Source organism: Glycine max, chromosome 14, assembly GCF_000004515.6.
Source record: "Glycine max cultivar Williams 82 chromosome 14, Glycine_max_v4.0, whole genome shotgun sequence".
NCBI classification, from domain to species: Eukaryota; Viridiplantae; Streptophyta; class Magnoliopsida; order Fabales; family Fabaceae; genus Glycine; species Glycine max.
The window spans coordinates 42,690,684-42,710,096 of NC_038250.2; the positions used below are offsets into that span (position 1 = coordinate 42,690,684).

General features: G+C 29.7%; 1 protein-coding gene across 1 annotated transcript; it reads left to right on the forward strand.

Moving 5' to 3' along the window:
* The first annotated feature begins 283 nt into the window (after positions 1-283).
* On the forward strand, positions 284-13,720 carry LOC102665554 (uncharacterized). Its single transcript, XM_006596263.4, has 14 exons — positions 284-410; positions 1,759-1,798; positions 2,528-2,548; positions 5,179-5,268; positions 7,905-8,005; positions 8,123-8,168; positions 8,647-8,771; positions 9,154-9,231; positions 11,807-11,936; positions 12,057-12,110; positions 12,217-12,288; positions 12,961-13,139; positions 13,232-13,311; positions 13,531-13,720. Exons 3-14 carry the CDS (start codon positions 2,537-2,539, stop codon positions 13,563-13,565), a joined length of 1,002 nt encoding a protein of 333 aa, XP_006596326.1. The 5' UTR covers positions 284-410; positions 1,759-1,798; positions 2,528-2,536; the 3' UTR covers positions 13,566-13,720.
* The last annotated feature ends 5,693 nt before the right edge of the window (positions 13,721-19,413 follow it).

Sequence of the window (19,413 nt, forward strand, 5' to 3'; positions counted from 1 at the left end):
CAAATAAAAAAGTTTTGAACTTCAGTTTCAAAAACTAATCATTTCATTTATTTTTTTAATTAGTTTTAACAGAAATTGCAAACAATTTCTTTTTCTTTTTCTTTTTTGTGAAAGTACACTTTTTAATCTAGAGCTTCTAGTAACGTAACCAATCCTCTTTGTCTAATTCAGTATTTCAAAATATTATATTTTTTCTTCTTATTTAACAAAGGAAAAGGTAGTAGAAATCAAGGGATGTCATAAGGGCATAGAAGCCAGACTTGGTTTTGTTGTAAGTTGGCTCCATATATAACTTATTAAGTCATCACCTTGTTATTTTCACTCTGGAGTCTCATAAAATAATCTGCATTTGAAAGGTTTTCCTTCATCCTCTACTTCAAGCTGAATTAATCTGGTGTTTCTCTTATGAGGTACTTTTACAATTAAATTATAGTGTTTATAGATTGAAATTCTATATCAATTATTTTCTCTTCCTCTTTACCCATTTTTATTACACAGCCAAATATTTCAGTCTTAATTGATTTTGTGTGAAGGGATCTATTTGTGTGCATTGCCAAATCCTTTACTAAAATATATACTCTATGTCATGTACATAATCTAATTCTTTCTCCTTGTCATCAATTTTTATGTCAGAATTCACATCTTCTTAATAATTAAATGTTATAATATGTATTTTGGGAGGAGCCATTACATACGCAAATATATACAAATAACAATTTTATCAAACAAAGACTGTATGTCGAAAAAGGTGTTTAAGTATTGTGTTTGATTATGTTTCTCAAATTAAATTATTTTTAAGAAGTGTATTTGTGAAAAATTTAAAAAAAATAGAGAAGAAATTAATTGATTACAGATAAAAAAAATTTAAATAAAAATGGAATAGAAAAAACCTAATATAATTTCCATCAAATTGTATAATTTTTTCAGATTTACTAGTGATGAATTTATTTGAAATGAAAAAATGTGCTTCAAAATCAAGTATGAATGAACCATTTGGCTCTCAGATCACTTTTATTAGAGGAAATCATTAGATAATACAATTTTTAAAAAAATGACATAAAATTGAGGATCATGCCTACAGTTGCATCAATTCAGGTCAAATACAAAAGTTACTCTATGTAGGTTTCAAAATTCATACAAAAAATGAAAGTTTTGAGGTGAAAGGTGAAAAACAAAAGACTATAACTTTTTTTTTTAATTTATTACTGTGGAATGTTATATTTTATAAAAATATTTTTACAAAATAAGTTGTTTGCTTGGTATTTTTTTTTAAAATTTAATAAAAAGAAAAGAGAGAGACTTGATAAAAAAATTATAGTATGGGTGTGTTTTATTTCTATTTTATGATTTTTCTTAATTAAAAAAACAAAAAAAATTAGGCACACTCACCAGTCTCATGTCTCATGACATACCGTATCCCTACGCCTTTGAGTTTGGCCCACCAAATAAAATAAAAGAAAAATGAGAATTCATTTCTTCTTGTTTCTATTTTTTTGGTTTTTAAAACATTTGTTTTGGAAAATACTTTTTATTCTTTTAAAAACATTTGTTTTGATAATAATTTCCAAAAGTTAAGAAAGTCAATATAAAACTTAATATTAAATGCAATAAAGTTAACATCTTTGATGACACATTCATTAACGTCATCTTTTCTGGACATGATATGCCTCTTTACTTTTCTTTTTTTATTTTTTATTTTTTTTATTTCTCTCATTTTTTGTCTCTAACTTGTTTATTTTCTCTCTCTCTTTATTGCAGAGGCAACACAACAAAAAGATCTACAACAGAATCTACTTAGGTTATTACTAATGTTGAACTGTATGATATCACTGTACAATGCATATCATGTCTCTACTCTTTTAAAATTGTTTATTTTTTTAGATGTTTTAAATAAATAAGGGTATACTATTTTCTGTAGTTACTAAACGTTTTAGTAATTCCTTTTTTACTTCCTGAAATTTTTTTACTAATTTTAGTCTCTTAATTTTTTGTGGTCCTTACTTTTAGTCTCTATTTAAACACTAAAAGTAAGAATGAAAAAAGTTGAGATAGTTAACTAGTAAAAAAAAAATTACAAACTAAAAAATTTAGGGACTAAAAGAAATAGTAATTTTATGATATAATTGTAAATTTTTTATAAAGTTATGTAGTTATTGTAATTTTTCAAAGTTAACAATAATTTTTTTTTAAATCAAACAATCATAATTTATTTAAGAAATTTTTAACTGTTGGTTAAATTCAAGACTCTATTTACCCAAAAAATTATTAACAAGACTCTAACAAAATATTTCATTTTTTTTACTAAGAGTTGGTTAAATCCAATGGTTTTACTGTTAATCAAACAATTGGATCATAACACCAAGTATAAACTAATTTATTTTTGTAAGATCCAATCAATTTTTACTTTTGTTTATATTAGTTGAAATCATTTAGAAATTTCTTCAATTCTCGTGTGTTTGTATGTGTGTGTGTGAGAAACAACTCCATAATCTTCTACTGTTGACAATCTGTATTTTTTGTACTTCAGGTATTCTCTATGGATAATCGGGTAAGAGTTTGTTCACTCTTTTTAGTATGGCCTGCATGTTTAAATTATATATGTATTTGTAAATGATTGGTTTATGGTTAAAAAAATAAAAATTGTACATGTATTAGAGTGTTGTTCTTGTAACTTTTCTTCAAGTACGGTAAGTATGTGTAATTGTGTGTAATGGGTAGTCACTAAAGATCCGGATTTTCAATAGTAAAGTCCATTTCAAAATAATTATTTTGGAAGAATTTACATTAAATTGGTAAAAATTAAATTTTATTAACAACGAATTTGCTAATGTTAGATTTAAAAGAGTGGGGAAGGAAAGGATAAGAGAGAGATTTCAATAAGTAGAGGGGAAAGATAAATAATATACTGAAGTTATTATTTTGTCCTCTTATATTAGAATTTCTTTTAAATTTCAGCTTAAACAATTTTTAATTCCTTTTTCTTTAGCGAAGAAAATAAATGAGTCAAAGAAAATCTCTTGAGCGATATAGATTTAGGAATTCTGTTAACTTTTTCAATGAAATTATTATTTAGTATTGTTTCATTATGAAAAGTTAAAATAGATTTACGTTGTCATGTCATATTTTTATAAAAATATATTTGTTTCTTTTTATTTTGTTCACAAAAATTTCTCAACCATGGATAATTCACCCCCGGTCATCTCATGGGAACATGTAATAATACTATTATATACCAATATACATAGTAATAAAAGATATGATAAATAAAACAAAAAATGGCTTAATTTTGATATACTATTAGTATAAGAATTGTTTTTACATTGTTAACTAGTTATAAATGGCCTTAGATCCTAATATTTTAAAATATCCTATTAGTGTCATTATCTTTAAATTATTTAAATTCATTTAATAACTTCTCAAGAGGTGTTTAACAAAGGATTTAGTACATTTTCATCTATGCAAAACAAGTATTAAATATTTCTAAAACGAAAACCTAATATTGTTTTCTGAATTATCTAAAATGATAAATAAATCCTTTAAAGATTTTTGAAAGTTCTAAGACATAATCTTTTTAGTTTTAGTTCTAGTTAACTTATAAATTTTTTAACGATGAAGTAATTGTGTCTCAGTATAAAGATGGTCATCTCATCTCCCAGTGGTTATTGATAAGGGCATCTTGTTTTAATGTGGCTGTAGTTATTGAGACCTCAATCACTTTATTACTTTGGAAAATTATAATTATTTTTTAATACATGCAAAAAACAATTTTTATTAAAACAAGCAAAGTAGGTACAAGATGTACCAACTTGCTACCATGTAAACAAAAACCCATTGGAACCCGACGCAGGTCCTAAACCTAACCATCCCTCTTATTGCAGTAGCCGAATACCATACCGAAACCCGTAAGTATCTCGCGACATCAGTAACTGATCCTTGTTTCATATTCTTCTTCTCCTTGTGTTAGTAATAGATTGCATTGGATTATTTATCCAAGATGATAGCGGATAAGTGAATCCTTTTTCCCAAAATCGTAGCCATCTCCAAGATAAAACTTGTATGTGATCCTTAATCTGAGCAGCTTCCTTATCTGTCTATTAAAACACCACCTTGTTTCTGTTTAGCCAAATTGCCCATGATATTGCAGCCATGATATATAGTTTCCCAGCTTTCTGATTCAACGCCAACAGTCCCCGCCATTCCATTAAAATGTACCATATTTGTCTCAAAATTTTTGTGAATTGCAGAAGATATTCCCACCCATTTAAAACTAAGAGTACCAAACCCACTGATTCCTCTTCCCAAGCGCATAAACTGCATACTTCCTGTTCAGTCTCCAGCACTCCCCTATGCATCAGATTTTGTTTGGAAGGTATTCTATTTTGTAGAACCTTCCACACGAACAGTGTCACCTTCAGCGGTATCAGAGAATTCCATAAGCCTTTCCAATTGATATATTCCAGCACCCTCGGTCATAGTGTTTTCCTTTAAGCAGACATATGCTGAAGATACCGTGAATATCCCATTTGCCTCACTGCTCCACAACTGGTATGTCTCCAACTGGTGTATTATCCTCCAAAACAACCTGCAGTAATAAAAACAGCTCCTCTTCCCACCCAAAAAACTCCCTTCTCCAATCCCATTTCCAGCACCATCTTTCATCCACCCACTCCCCCGTTTCCCCAATCTTTGCCTCCTTATTAACAGCAAGACTAAATAATCTAGGAAAAGTTTGCAGCAATAGATCGTCCCCAGCCCACTTATCCTTCCAGAAAAACGTGTCCCTCCTATCCCCCACCCTTTTGACCAAAGCTTGGTTAAACCAATCTCTCTTATTCCCTCCTTCAACTTGCCTAACTTCCACTACACAGATCCTATCCTTTCACCAACAGCATCCCCCCTAAAATCTCCTTACAACCCTTGCAATACCCTAACCCAAAGACTTTCTTTTTCCACTAACATACACCACCTCTGGAAAATTTAAGAGTCTACTACTACAATCATAGTTACAGCTGAATTGTCATTTAAAATCATTCATGATATGGTATGAGAAGTTATGTTCATAGGAAATCAAAACTTTTTTACACTTCTTTATAGCTATAGCTATGTCATACAATTATTATCCTAAAATTCCCTTTCCTTTGAATCTAAACATGAGTGTATGCATTTTATTCAAATTAGTTCAAACCATCCACCAATGAAACTCTTGATTCCCAGTCCACGGAGGAAGATGCAGCTGGGTTAGTTGCTCCTCTCTCTGCACAGAACCAGGTAAGTTTTTATCCATTCATGTAATACAACCCTTTAAATATCTTTTTACCTGTGTTTGTGAGAGATCATAATATACAATATTTGTTTACCAACAACCCTTTAAATATCTTTTTACCTGTGTTTGTGAGAGATCATAATATAAAATATTTGTTTACCATGTAATATGTCTTACATGTATTCAGTAAGCTTTTCAAAAATAAAAAAAAAAACAAGTATTCCGTCAGCTCAGACAATATAGCTATTACTTTTCACAAAAATAAAATCATGTTTGAACCAAAACTTAGTTTTTTTTAATGTTTCTAATTTTTTATTTAATTTCTCGTTTCAAATTATTTTCATTCAATTATGAAAAATTTATTTTTTTATTTTTATTTTATTCAATGGAGGCTCAAAGGCTACTACATTAGAAAACTACGTGGCAGGAAAACATCAATAAAATCATTTCATAGTAAGAGTGCTTATTCGATTAGATGTTTTAAAAACTCATGTAATCCTAGTGGTAGGTTATGAGACTATTGCCTACAAACCAATTAACTGCAATGTTAGCTTCTTTATGCATATTTATGTTATTTGGGCATTAATCGACTCCACGGTATAAAGTTTTAAATTGTTTGCATGGATATTGATGCCCCTGCATGGATACATAGCACACTAAATGCCCTACTCATATGAGATTAACCATCAACTGTGAAGGAAGCCCATTCATTATGTGTTTATAGTTTCACCTAATCTTCATGTGACAGAAAATTGTTTCATAGTCAACCATTTTTAGTAAAAAAAAATATATAGAAAATGCTCTATTGGAAATCATTTTTGTAGGTATAATCACATTGAAATAATTTTCAGTAGAAAATATTTGTCAAAAAATTATTTTGCACCAAATTATTTGTTTTCTATAACTTAAAATTATGATGCCATAATATTTTTCCAATTGATTGACTAGTAAATGAATAAAAGTCAGGTGACCTGTTCACTAACATGAATATATTCAGAGTACGTGAGTTGTGAATTGTGATGATAACCATTTGTTGTAAGATTACTGATGTGATTAATTGAAATGTTCATTTTTTAGAATATAAGTGAAGCAATATATTACGTACATGTTTTCCCATGTATAATAATGTGCAGGTTCAAAAAATTCATTTGGATTAGTAGTTATAGCATTGCAAACAAGCAAGTTCTAATTAACTATTCTCCTTATCTAGATGACCATGATACTAACTAAACTCTTCACCTCTAATCCACAAGAGTTGGCTTATTAATAGGGATTAAGTAGTTTATGAGATTCTAGATTATTCCAACATTATTATTGTCGTTGTACAGACACTAAAAGAAACTATTCACCTCAAACACTAAATGAAATGCTACTTAGTCATTTGCATGTCCTGGTAAATATTGATCACATGTCTTCATTAATGTGTGTTTATCGAACATAATATAAATTTGGATGCATGTAGATGTATTTCCATTTTTAAGTCACATATATGTCTAACATTTGCTTACTTTGTATAATTAAATAGGTTCAACAAAAGGTTTTGAAATCAAACTTATACTCAACAGGAAATATATATTTTCATTAGATGTTGGGGTTCATGAGGTGACATGTAAGGGTTGTGATATTATGAAGGAAAGTAAAAGAAATTTATCTTTTGAATGACCTTTCTTTCTATGGTCTTGTGAGAGTGCTTGGTCTATTTGGTTTCCTAAAAATGCTCAAATTTTGCAGAACTAGGCAAGACATCGATCAAATTGTGGAAATGGTTAAAGTACAATCTTACCAATTGATTAATGCTAGATTTGGAATTTATATTCTCATTAATGTTGGTTTTTAAATCCCCAAAATATGTTTGGAATATAGTAAGTGAAGAATATGAAGTAAGGTTCGGGAGAAGTAAATATAGGTGTAAGGTGTGATTGCATGTTTTTTTCTATAAGCTTAAGAGGAGATTTAGAGGTGTCCATTAAGCAAGCTTGAGCACTTCTATAGTAGCATTAGGTGGACGGTATCCCATGCTGATCACAATGAGCTATGTGTGAATAGAACATGATCAGTGTGCCTTTTCATGCAATTTGTAACATAGCAGTTTAGATATGATTCAATACACATGGATGTAGTTATGTTTCTTTCCTACATATAAATTGTGTGTTTACATACATAGTTAGGGTTGGATCTTGGAATTGTTATGTTGGGTGCCACATGGATGCAAAGGAGTTTGGTTTGGAAGAAGGAATTCCTGTACATGCACTGATTTACACCCAATGGCCTTCTTAGGCAGCCGCTACATATGATTATCAACATAAACGTTGTAACTCTTGTCATTTCCTGTACAACATATAAGAGGTCCTATGTTTTTTTAGCATTGGAGGTTATTGTTATATATGTGGTTAGTTTTGTCTTTTTGTTGAGGTCAAATGCTAGTTGGTTGAGATAGATGGTTAGTATCATATTTTATTTGTATCCCCTTAGGATATCAAAATGATATATATTTGTGCACACATTGTGTATTTAATGTGTATACATGATTAGAGTAAATGTTGGTTATACACATACTTGGAGGAATCAAGATTATTTTACTTAAATTAAATCTTAATATTTTTTTCTTTTATTTATATATTTTACTTTGGTAATTTGTTAGGTGGGATTAATATTAGGAGAAACTAGTTCACAAATTCAACAGCAAAATTTAGCCAGGAACTATGATCCGTTTACTAATCAACTTCTAAACGATCCACCAGTGTAAGTTTTTTTGTGTTATTTTATGAACTAGTTTTTGTACATATACATGTCTTATTCTTTCTCATTATTGTTGAACATAAGTATAATTTATGTTCTACATTTCTATGTTGTACATAGGTTTCAAGGCTTGGCTATTTCAAATGAAAATCATACAAGGAGTCAGGTATTGGATTGAAATATCATCGAAAATATAATACTTTGAGTGACATGGACTACCAATCGTCTTCAAATCAAATATATCCAATTAGTATATTATTTAAAATATTCCTCTACAAATAGTAACATTATTTGAAAAGGGATTAATATAAAACATAAGAATAAAGATTAATTGATGAGTTTTTATTCCTTTTAAAAATCTTTCTCGAAAGCAATGAAAATGGGTTTAAAAAAGTGTTACTGCAAGACTTAATTAGATGGTAGATTTATGAATTAAGAAATTCTAAAACACACAATTCTCAATCTAGAAAACCTCTTATGTTAACCAAGGAGAAGTCAACTATGTTATTTCATTAATTAAAATTTTAATGATTTCTTATCTATAATTTTTTTGGAGTTTCAATTATTTTGGAATTAACACCATTATTGTATTATTCTTTGTTAGCCAAGTTGATATTCTAATATTCATTGTAATTCATAAGCAGGTAGATGAAATAGCAAGAGTTAACATGGGAAAAGCAAATACACAAATCATGACTAGCGAAAGATCTACATTACCACCTCTTCAAGATGATCATACTAATAACTCTCACGAGGCATGGAACTCTAGGTGATATGTGGTGTCTAATTTAGTACCTTTACGCATGTCTTTTATAATTCTTTGTTCTTTATGATGATAATGGCATTTCCTTGACTATGTTTTTTAAATTTGTATGCCAAGCTAAAAAAATCAAATTTTCACAGTTAATTTTAATGATTCACAATATAATCACAATTACATACACATACATTATGATTCCTCTACTTGTATAGAAATGCATTATCCCCCATAACTTATCCCTTTTGCGTTAAGAAAATTTTTTTTTGCCTCTTAACTAATCTTCAATGTCTTCGAGGTATCAAATCATTGGCTTCAAATATTCAATTTTAACTTAATCATTTTTCTTTTAGTATAGGACGATCCATCAAGCTAAATGGTTTTCTCATTGTAGGTATACCCAATCCCAATCTCAAGTCGCAATGCCTAATGATTATCGTGAGCGTGTTGATGGTCCTGTTCAACTCTATAGGTAAGTAATCTTCAGTCGTAACTATCATATTTCGCATAAAGCAAGCTATAACTTTTTTATGCTGCTAATTGCATATCTGCAGTAAGTATGAAATGAGTTTTACAAATGGTATTTGAAAACTGAGCTTATTAGAATAGATTTTGTTTGGATGATGAAATAGAATCATTTTGTAAGTGTAAAATCAAATATGTTTTATGCATCTTATTCCTAGAATCAATTTTATTCAACATAAATGTTAAAAATAGGCTAGTAATTAATTCATTTATTTTTAAAAGTAGGCCCTTGTAAGTGATGCAAAATCAGTGAATGAATACAATCTATTATTGTATGGGTTCACTTTGCATTGACCTGAAAATTGGTCCATGGAAATAAGTTTGCAAATACTAACCCTAGGTTTTGGACCTTTACCGTTACTAGGACATTTGAATAGAAAACTTATATAATTTTTGGAAATCTTAGAATTTGGTCTCAGAATATAACGCAATAGTTAATCCCACAAAACTTACTTGGTGGGCTGATTAGCTTTGGATCTCAATATGGCATATGAGATCTCTTTCCCTTAATTTAATTTTCCTATAACTCAATAGTCAATCCCACTAAAGACTTTTTTGTTAATGTAAAATTCTTGTTTTCTTATTAAATTGTTTTAGATTTAATCTCTTGGATCTAACAAACAATAAACTTAAGAGATGACTCCATCATAATTATCACCGTGAGCATAAATTTCGATCATTAGTGTTTAATCCAACATGACGATCAACTTCTCCAGCAACAAGGGGCTAGGGGAGGGGTGTCTCAGCCATGCTCCTACCCCCACCCCCCCCTTTTTTTTTTTTTTAAGTGTGCATATATATCATTCTAATTTTAGACACCCCTTAACATATATAAATAAAATATTAAAAAATAATATATGAACTTAAAATGTTAGTTGACACATCATAGGGAGAGAAAAAGGAAAGAGAAATGTATAGATATGATAATTAATATGATATAATAAAAGAGAGAAAAAGAAAAATTATAGGATTTAGTGGAGTGTTTGTGATGTTGGGACATTACACATAATTATCCAAAATTATTATATCTATCTAATTTATTTCTTTTCTCATATATTACCTCTATTCGTATATATAAGAAATAATAACTAATTTACTAAAGACTACGAAAATGATTCAGTTAATTAGTTTTAATTAATAATGCCTTAGAGTTAAATAGTTTAAGAAATAGTTGTATTTAATAACATTATTCGTAATTCATATAATAAATTTTTTCACTAATGTGAGTGTGAATTAAAATAATAATAAGTCAATAAATGTATTTACGTGTGAAATAATTGAGTGTCTCGTTAATAAACTTTATAATAAATTAAAGATATATAAAAGAAAATATGCAATTAATATATTTGAAAGTGAATCTATGTTTCAATATAATTAGAACTAGAAAAACATATCTATTGTTTTATATATTGATAATTAAAGATAGTATTATTTTTATACTCGTTATATTTTTATTTATAAAAATATTAGATATATATATGTATATATATATATATATATATATATATATATATATATATATATATATAATATTGTGGTTTTTATATATTTTATGCATTAGAAATTTAAATCTTATTAATTAATATTTTTTTAGCCCTTTTTGAGCTGAATTCCTGACTCCTCCCCTACCAGTAACTAAAAAAAAGTGCATGTTAAAGAGAGAAAACGACTCCGTCCTTTATACTCTCCACATAAGTTCTATATGCATCCTCAACTCAAATTTTATCGAGGTGGATCAAGTAAATCATTTATAGTCTCATTGTATGCTTCTAGATATGACACGATGTAAGAATTATCTTCTTGAATATCTTGGATCATATTAAAAATATCCTTTAGAATTAAATTCTTAAACCATATTAGGATTTGAGTTTAGGACCGAACTCAATTTTGCAAACCAACTTATAAGGCGGGGACTTCTCAAGCCTTATAAGCATTACTTAGACCACATCTTGTTGATGAAGGACTAAACACCCGCCCCTTTGAGGCTACAATTAAAGCAACTTTGGAAGAGGCTGCAACTAAAGCCAGTTAGAGGTGACTGCAATTAAAACAACTTTCCAATAGGATATTTTAGCCTCACAATGTTTTAATATATTTGTGAGATATGTTAGTTTTTATATATTTTGAGTGGAATTTTTACTTTATGGGGGTAAAAAAAGATCATTTTGAATGTAAGGATTAATACAGTTATAGTGGGATAATATATATGTGTAACTAGGTTGGAACAACCAATGAGTATACAGACACATCAAATAGCCCTAGATAATACAAATAGGGTCACCACACAACTTGAGAGAGCAATACTTCCCAAATCTTCATCTGCAAGGTAAGCAATAGTTCCAAAGAGATAAATTGTGAGTACATGAGTTTTGATTCCTTATGCCGTGTTCTACCCTTTTACTATTTCTTTAATTATTCCCTTATAACTACGAAAAAATAACATAACTAGGGTTGAAATTATAGAATGCTAGGCTTTGAGACTTCATGTTCTTATTTATTTCATATGGTTGAATCGTGTATAGGGCACCACCAAATTTAATTCTCAACATTGGCAACCAGAATGTCACACCAATGGTTTCTTCCATTGGTACATCTAATGTTATCATTCCCATGGCCATGCCAAATCCGAGACAAAACTTACAAATTGAAAGGGTAAATTCAAAATAACTTTTTATCTTATTTTGTAAGCCTTTGATGATGAGGTATAGTCAATGTTAAAATTTCAACTCTGGGGTTCTAACACACGAAACATGCATTATGGAACATGAAAAGGAGTTGAGGAGAGAAGAACCAAATGAAGTAGCAAGGAATTTTAGACTCAGAGAGGTAAACCCCACATTCATATATCTGCAAAGACTTAAGGACATTTTGTTTTGAATATTACTTTGGTTAAAATATAAAATGTCAATTATACGTGCAACTGACATTGCAGGGACAAGCAGAACGACCATTGGGCAATCAACGACTTGAAATTGGAGAAGGTTCATCCTCTAAGCGTCGAAGGGTACCTAATTTAATTTATTATTCATGTATTTACAAGTAGTACTTATGACTAGGAGTGACCATAATATAACAAAGTTTTTGTTTTAAATATGATAACCAAATTAAGTAGTTGATTATTCACAAAAATTTAATAATTCCTATCTTGAAATATTTATACATTTCTTTAATATTGTTAGAGTTTAATTTCGACGTTAGGATGGTATAAAATTTTCTACTATCAATCAATTAAAAAATATGATAAGTATGATTATATATTTATTAAAAAAGTCAACAAACTTACCCTAAAAAAAATATTATATATGTAATTGGATGATATTATTTTACTAAACTTATAGTTTGATTATATTCATTAGTATTCTCAAATTTCATCCTTTCATCTTTTGACTTTTATTGCTTCTTTTTCCTGTTATTGAGATTGTTTGTTAGATGTTGTTTTAGTTAAGGGCAGTAGATTGATTAATAAGTTAAATAGCTGAATAGTTACTAAAAAGTTGTATAGATAGAACATGTATCTTTGGGCTCATTTTAACTAATCACATTTGGTTGATTTTTTTCGTCTAATTTTCTATTCTCTTTTCGGGCTTAACCGTGTCTGTTAACAGTTGTGGTGTGAAGTATTAATGAGGATGGGATTTGAAGGTTCTTTACACGGTTTGGTTTTTCTATTTTGCAGACAAATTCATTGCCAAGGCAAGGACCAAACACAGGTCTTGCACTCCAGCTACCAAACAATGCACCTGCATGGCAAGGTCCTAACACAGGCCTTGCACTTCAGCTACCAAACAATGCACCTGAAATTCAAGGGCCGCAGAATCAGAACAACAACCCTGGAAATCAAGTGGAAATTAGGGGGTTTGTTCTCCCAAATCCTCGTCATTCATAGATTCTCTTTGTTATAATATTTTGTGATTTTAACTGTTATGTCATGTTTTTGTGTGTTTCAGCAATTCTCTCTATGATCCAATATTTGAGACTCTTGGATTAGCTGTTGACCCTCACATTAGATTGTTTGAAGCACAGAACGGTAATTACAATCAATTTCTTTTTTGAACTACCCTGAGTATCACAGTTATCGCTTTTTTTGTTGTTAATATAACATGCACAAATTCGTAGTAGTTCATTCACTTTTTATTGTAAGATATTGAAGAAAATTTACAACATTACGTACTTGCAAGCATTACATTCATTTTGAGACAAAAATCTTCAAGTTTGTTTTAAAAGAATCATGTTGTTCTTAATGCAGGTCAAGCGGAAAAAGGGTACTACATGTTCAAATGAAAAGTGTGTGGGATTCTCATGTCTACTCTGTTTGGAGTCTTTATTGTAGTTCAATCAAATTCTCTATAAAAGAACTATTTCTATGCTGATTTTTAGTTAACTTTAAGTGTGCATTTGAGACCTATTTTACTGATTTCTGTTCGGTAGAGACATAAAACTGCATAGTCTTTGTGGTGTTTAACTCATTTCAGTACTGTTACTTCCATGGATTACCTTATTATCCCATTTTTAATGGGTTTGGTTTATAAAAGTACACCATCTTTAGACCTGTAAATTTTGACTTATATTGTTTCAATTATTTATTGATAAGATATATAATTGTTAATGACTAAAGTTAAGTGTAGATAACTTCTCGGTAAGTATGTACAAGAAAATAAAATATAAAGATAAAACAATTTAAGCTTCTCCTATAAGTATTATGAAATCTCTTTCATTAGTTGGGTGGCTCCGTGATTTTTATGGTCACATGCCAAGTAATTCAGTTTTATGGTTCTTCATTATATGCATTTGGTCTTTTTTTTCTTGGGTGCACAATTTATGCGGGCTTTTAGTTTATTGCTAAAAACTTATTGAATCTATTGTTCTGGCTCACAATATATTAAAATTTTCTCTTGCTACTAAATCTAGAGCCTTGAGCATTGTACAATAAGAAATTATTAAAAAGGAAAAGATTAAAAAAAGTAAATTGATTGTGTGTATGTGTGTGTACCTGTGCACGTGTGTGGATAAATATTTTGTTTTTAATTTCTTTTCAAAAAAATAAATGAGAAACATTGTTAGCAAATGTAAAACTATTGATTATTTTCAAGTGCCTAAAATCCATTTATGAATTTGTAATGTTGTTTAGTGTTTACACATCCTAAAGCTCGACAAATTGTATCGGTCCAATTATTTTATAATCCCATTTTTCTTAAAGCGGCTGTAAATCTATAGGCTATTATAGAATTCTTTTAGCAATTGATAATTTTTTTCCATTAGTGGTGTTCTTATGCTCCCTTATTCATAATCTGGTATTGTCCTATTATCCATTAAGAAGTGTGTGTTAGAATTAATGTCTCATGTCGAAGGCATGTGATTTATCTATGGACTAATAAATAAATAATTAATAATTAAGAGTTAAATTGTAATTAGGTTAAATATGATAAGTTTCTGAAGGTAGTTACTACTTGATGGGAGTAGTGGTTATAAAAGGGGATTAATACCCACTAATGTGAAATAAGGTCCCCCTTCCTGACAGAAAAATGTTTTATCTCACCCATAACCATCAGGAACGTAGAGAGAGACAGAAAGAAATGTCTAAGGAAGTGAAATCTTATTTCTCTCATCTTCCAAGGAAATCAAAGTACACATGAGAAAAGTCGGAGAAAGGTACGCATTATATGTTTATTTATTATTTGTGAGAATCATATGTTTTAAGATCCTGTTGTTTGTTTCCTGTAATTGATAATCTAGGAAACCCCTTAAAGTTTTTATATGAGGTATCAGAACATCTGTTATCAAATTTATGATTTTTCATGATTTAATTTCTCCCAATTATGCATAAATCCTAATTATGAAATTTAGATATTTTTTCCCTTGCAAGTATGAAATCTTATATTGAAAAGGGTATGAATGCGTAAAATTATATTATTTTGATTGCGTTCAACGAAGAAAAACTTATGATGTTTGTACGTAGTGAGTACTTTGAATTGTATATATTAAATTTGGGAAAAGATTTCATATTTATTATTTTGTACTATCATGATATATTGAATGGAGAAAGAAAGCCACTCATTGAATTTTGAAATTGCTATTTGCAACCCAATTTTGCTATTTTCATTCCCAGTTGTTTTTTTTCCCAAAAATTATTATTGAATGTCATTAAAGGATTGAAAGTTTATGTCTTAGAATTAAATTAATGTGAATGCTTTGAAATTATTGGTAGCAGTATATATATATATATATATATATATATATATATATATATATATATATTATTTCTTTGAACGTGTTTGAATGCAAAACACAAATAAATGTGAATATTATTTTATGGCCTGGAATGAAATTAATAGAATGACTATGAATTATTAATAACAATAAGTATGTGCAGACCATATATATTTGGTTGGAATTAAATGTATGTTGAATTTGTTAGTCACTAAAATGACCAAATTTATAAGGTTATTTAATTCCTAGTTAATGACTATTTCAATTACTCATAGAATAATGGATGCTAAATTATATGATTATTGGTTTATAGGTAATTGAAATTCATTGTTATAAGACATTTATGGATCGCCCAAAGGTTGATTAGTTGTCCTTATAATTAATGAATAAAATTGTAGGCGATTTGTGTGTATCATTAGTTTTATTTATATACCCAAAGGAAATAGATACTACTAATTGATGCATATTTAATTGTCAAATAATGTTAAGAATTTTATTAACATCATCATGTTTGTATGTTGTGTGTTGGTGTATCACCCAAAGGATAACATCAATATACATTGACCGTTATCTGAATGAATCATATGTATGACATGTATTTTATGTCTCAAAATAGTTATGTGAATTTTATTATGTAATACATGTTCTCAATTCACTGAATTCTTATGTATCATCTGTGCCAATTTTAATGGAATTAACTTCTCTGACTAAAATGAGCAAGTCAAATTTCACCTTGGTGTTTTGGATCTTGATCTTGCTATGTTGGAAGAGAAGTTTGTTACTATTATTGATGCTAGAAGAAATGAAGAGAAAACCCATTATAAAGCTTGGGAAAGATCTAACAGACTCAGCCTAATGTTCATGAGAATGACTGTTGCAAACAATATTAAAACAACTCTCCCTAATATCGATAATGCTAAAGAGTTTATGGGATTAGTGGAAGAGCGCTCTCAAACAGTTGATAAGTCTATTGCTGGGACATTAATCAGTACATTGGCCACCATGAAGTTTGATGGTTCACGTACTATGTATGAACATGTCATTGAGATGACAAACATTGCAACAAGATTAAAGACCTTGTGAATAACTGTGAATGAGAACTTTCTTGTTTCAGTTTATTTTGAACTCATTATCGTCTAAGTATGACCCATTCCAAATGAGCTATAATACCATGAAAGATAAATGAAATGTGCACGAATTGCATAGTTTGTTAGTTTAGGAAGAAATGAGGCTTAAGAATCAAGGAAGTCACTCAGTCCATTATGTAAGCCACCAAGGGAATCAAGAAGCTGGAAAGAAATTTATGAAGAAGCATGATAAAGGCAAAGGGTCATTAAAGATCAATGACAACTCTTTGCAAATCAATAAGCACTACTAAAAAATCGTGATTTAGCGACCGAATAATTTTGTCGCTAAATCATTAAATTTGGTCGCTATTAGTGCTAGTAACCGAAATAGCGACCGAAGTACTCATGTTGCAAAAACCCAAGTCACTAAGTCCATTGTAATCGAATTTATTTTCGGCTGCTATATAGCAACTAAAATAGTCGCACTAAAATAATAATTTCGGTCGGTGCGTATTTGGTTTCTATTTTGCTTGGGACAAGTTCTGCAATCGAACTTGTCCGTCACAAATTTGGTCACTACTATGTAATTAAATTTTAAATTTAAAATAAAATTGAAAAATATTTGGTCGTTATTTCAGTCGCTATCATATAATTAAACTTAAATATAAAATAAATTCAGAAGATGTTCGGTAGCTATTTCGGTCACTATTGAATAATCAATTTTAATATATAATTTAAAAAATACCTTCGGTTGCGAATTTGGTAGCTAGTATATAATTTATTTCAAAATTTAATATATTTCAGTTGCTAATTCGGTCGCTATTTAATGTTAATTTTTTTAATGCAAAATTATGTTGTATGTTTTGTTTTTCTAGTTACATTTTGACCTGGTTAATAATTATCAACTGTAAACATAAATTTTAATTGAATTGTATAATCAAAATTATAAATAAAAGTGGACATTATAAATAAAAGTCCAAATTCAAAGTTTTCAAAGTTTAATCAAATGCAACGTAAAAGTTAATAAAGTTCAAATTCATAACTAACATATATAGCCTAATCAAAGTAAAGTAAACAATAACCAAGAGTCAATGATCATTCCCAATGTCATGAGGACGATCAACCTGAGCATCATTAACATGGTGCTCTATTTCATCTGCTATGGTATGTGATAGACTTGGAGCTGGTATGATAGATTGAATATGCAAGTGTTGTAGTATACGCTGCATTTGCTCATTTTGTTGACGAATTTGCTCATTTTGTTGTTGCATCTGTTGTCGCATCTCCTGACTTTGGTGGTCATGATTCTCTATCATCTGCAACATCTTTTCCTCAAGTGTCTTCTCCTTATTTGCCTTTGCCAAAAGCTCAACATTCAATTTATTAATTGTCTCACGCATTTCCTCTATTTGGTCTTCCACAGGAGCAATAGAAGTAGATAGAGATGATTTTGAGCAATTAAACCTTTTGCTCAAAGTACCTAGGTCGTACACGTTCCCCTTGTAATTTGGACCTCCAACAACATTCAAATATATTTCATTATCATTAATAGAAGTAGTAGTGTTAGGGGAATCCTGTGTAGATGTGTCTTTCTTTGTCGAACATTGTAAGATTTCATCTCGACGATGTTGATATTTCTCCTTCAATATAAAGTGAGGTATGAAGATAAATTGTTAAAAGTGTAGACATATAAGGATTAATATTGAAGAAAATCATCACTAATACAGGAAAAAAATTTACTTTAATCTACTATAGTAGGCTTCAAAGTTTATACTAGCCAATCACAAACATTTAACACTAACTAAAGAAAAGCAAATCAAGATGTGTAAATAGGTTCAAGAGATATTCATCAAAGGTAAGAGTTCATTTATAATATCAGCCACTATATATCAAATAAAGTAATAGGATTAGAAGAAACAACTTACAACTAATTCATGGGACTTGTCATTGACCCATTCTCCCGACTTCAATTTCTTAGTTTTCTCCATCACCTCCCAAGCAGTTGGTGGTCTTTGAAACTCCTTTGACTACATAAATTTAAGAAGTTAAAATTGTAAAACATTTAATTAATTACATTGAATTGAAAATCAATGAGTTATACATACATACATACATATATATATAAAGTGAAATTACCAGCTTTTCAAAGTGAGTTGCAGTAGATATGGAACCACCACAGTATGTTGAGGCTCCTCTATCAACAGATCAATTCGCCTTGGCAGTGGAGCTCTTGTTTAGGAAATCTGTAGAACCCCAATGTTTGTCCAAGGTTGCTCGAACATTAGTTGTTATCCATTTTCCTTTATCTTGACCATTTCTGATATTGTTCATTGCACTTTTTAAAATACGTGAACCTTTTGTCTAAAAAACAGCTCTAATGGCTCGCTCTTCTTGTAGGTGCCACCTATATTCTTTTTGCATAAAATATGAAACAAGAACTAAATAAGAAATCATACAAGAAACAATAAATTTTAAATTGCACCATAATTCAAGTTACCTTAAACTCTCCAAACAACCTATCGCGAAGGTCAACTAACACCTTCAACTAACTTGGAGTGGTTCATCAAATTTTCTCCACCTCCATCAACATCCGCAAGAGATTCATTAATGACATTAGGGTTAAGTTCCAACACTTCTTGAAGCCCTACAAGCTCATCATCTTGGTATGGAGCCTCTTGCTCAATTTCACTTACTATATTGTTAGTGATTCTGCTGCGAGTTTTTGTCTTCATTATGGCTAACCATCCTCGATGTCCCTCGGGATATGTTGTGTAATAAACTTGTTCTGCTTGTTGTGCAAATATGAATGGGCCATATGCTTTAGTATATCTTTTTTATTGTCTTACTTCAACAAT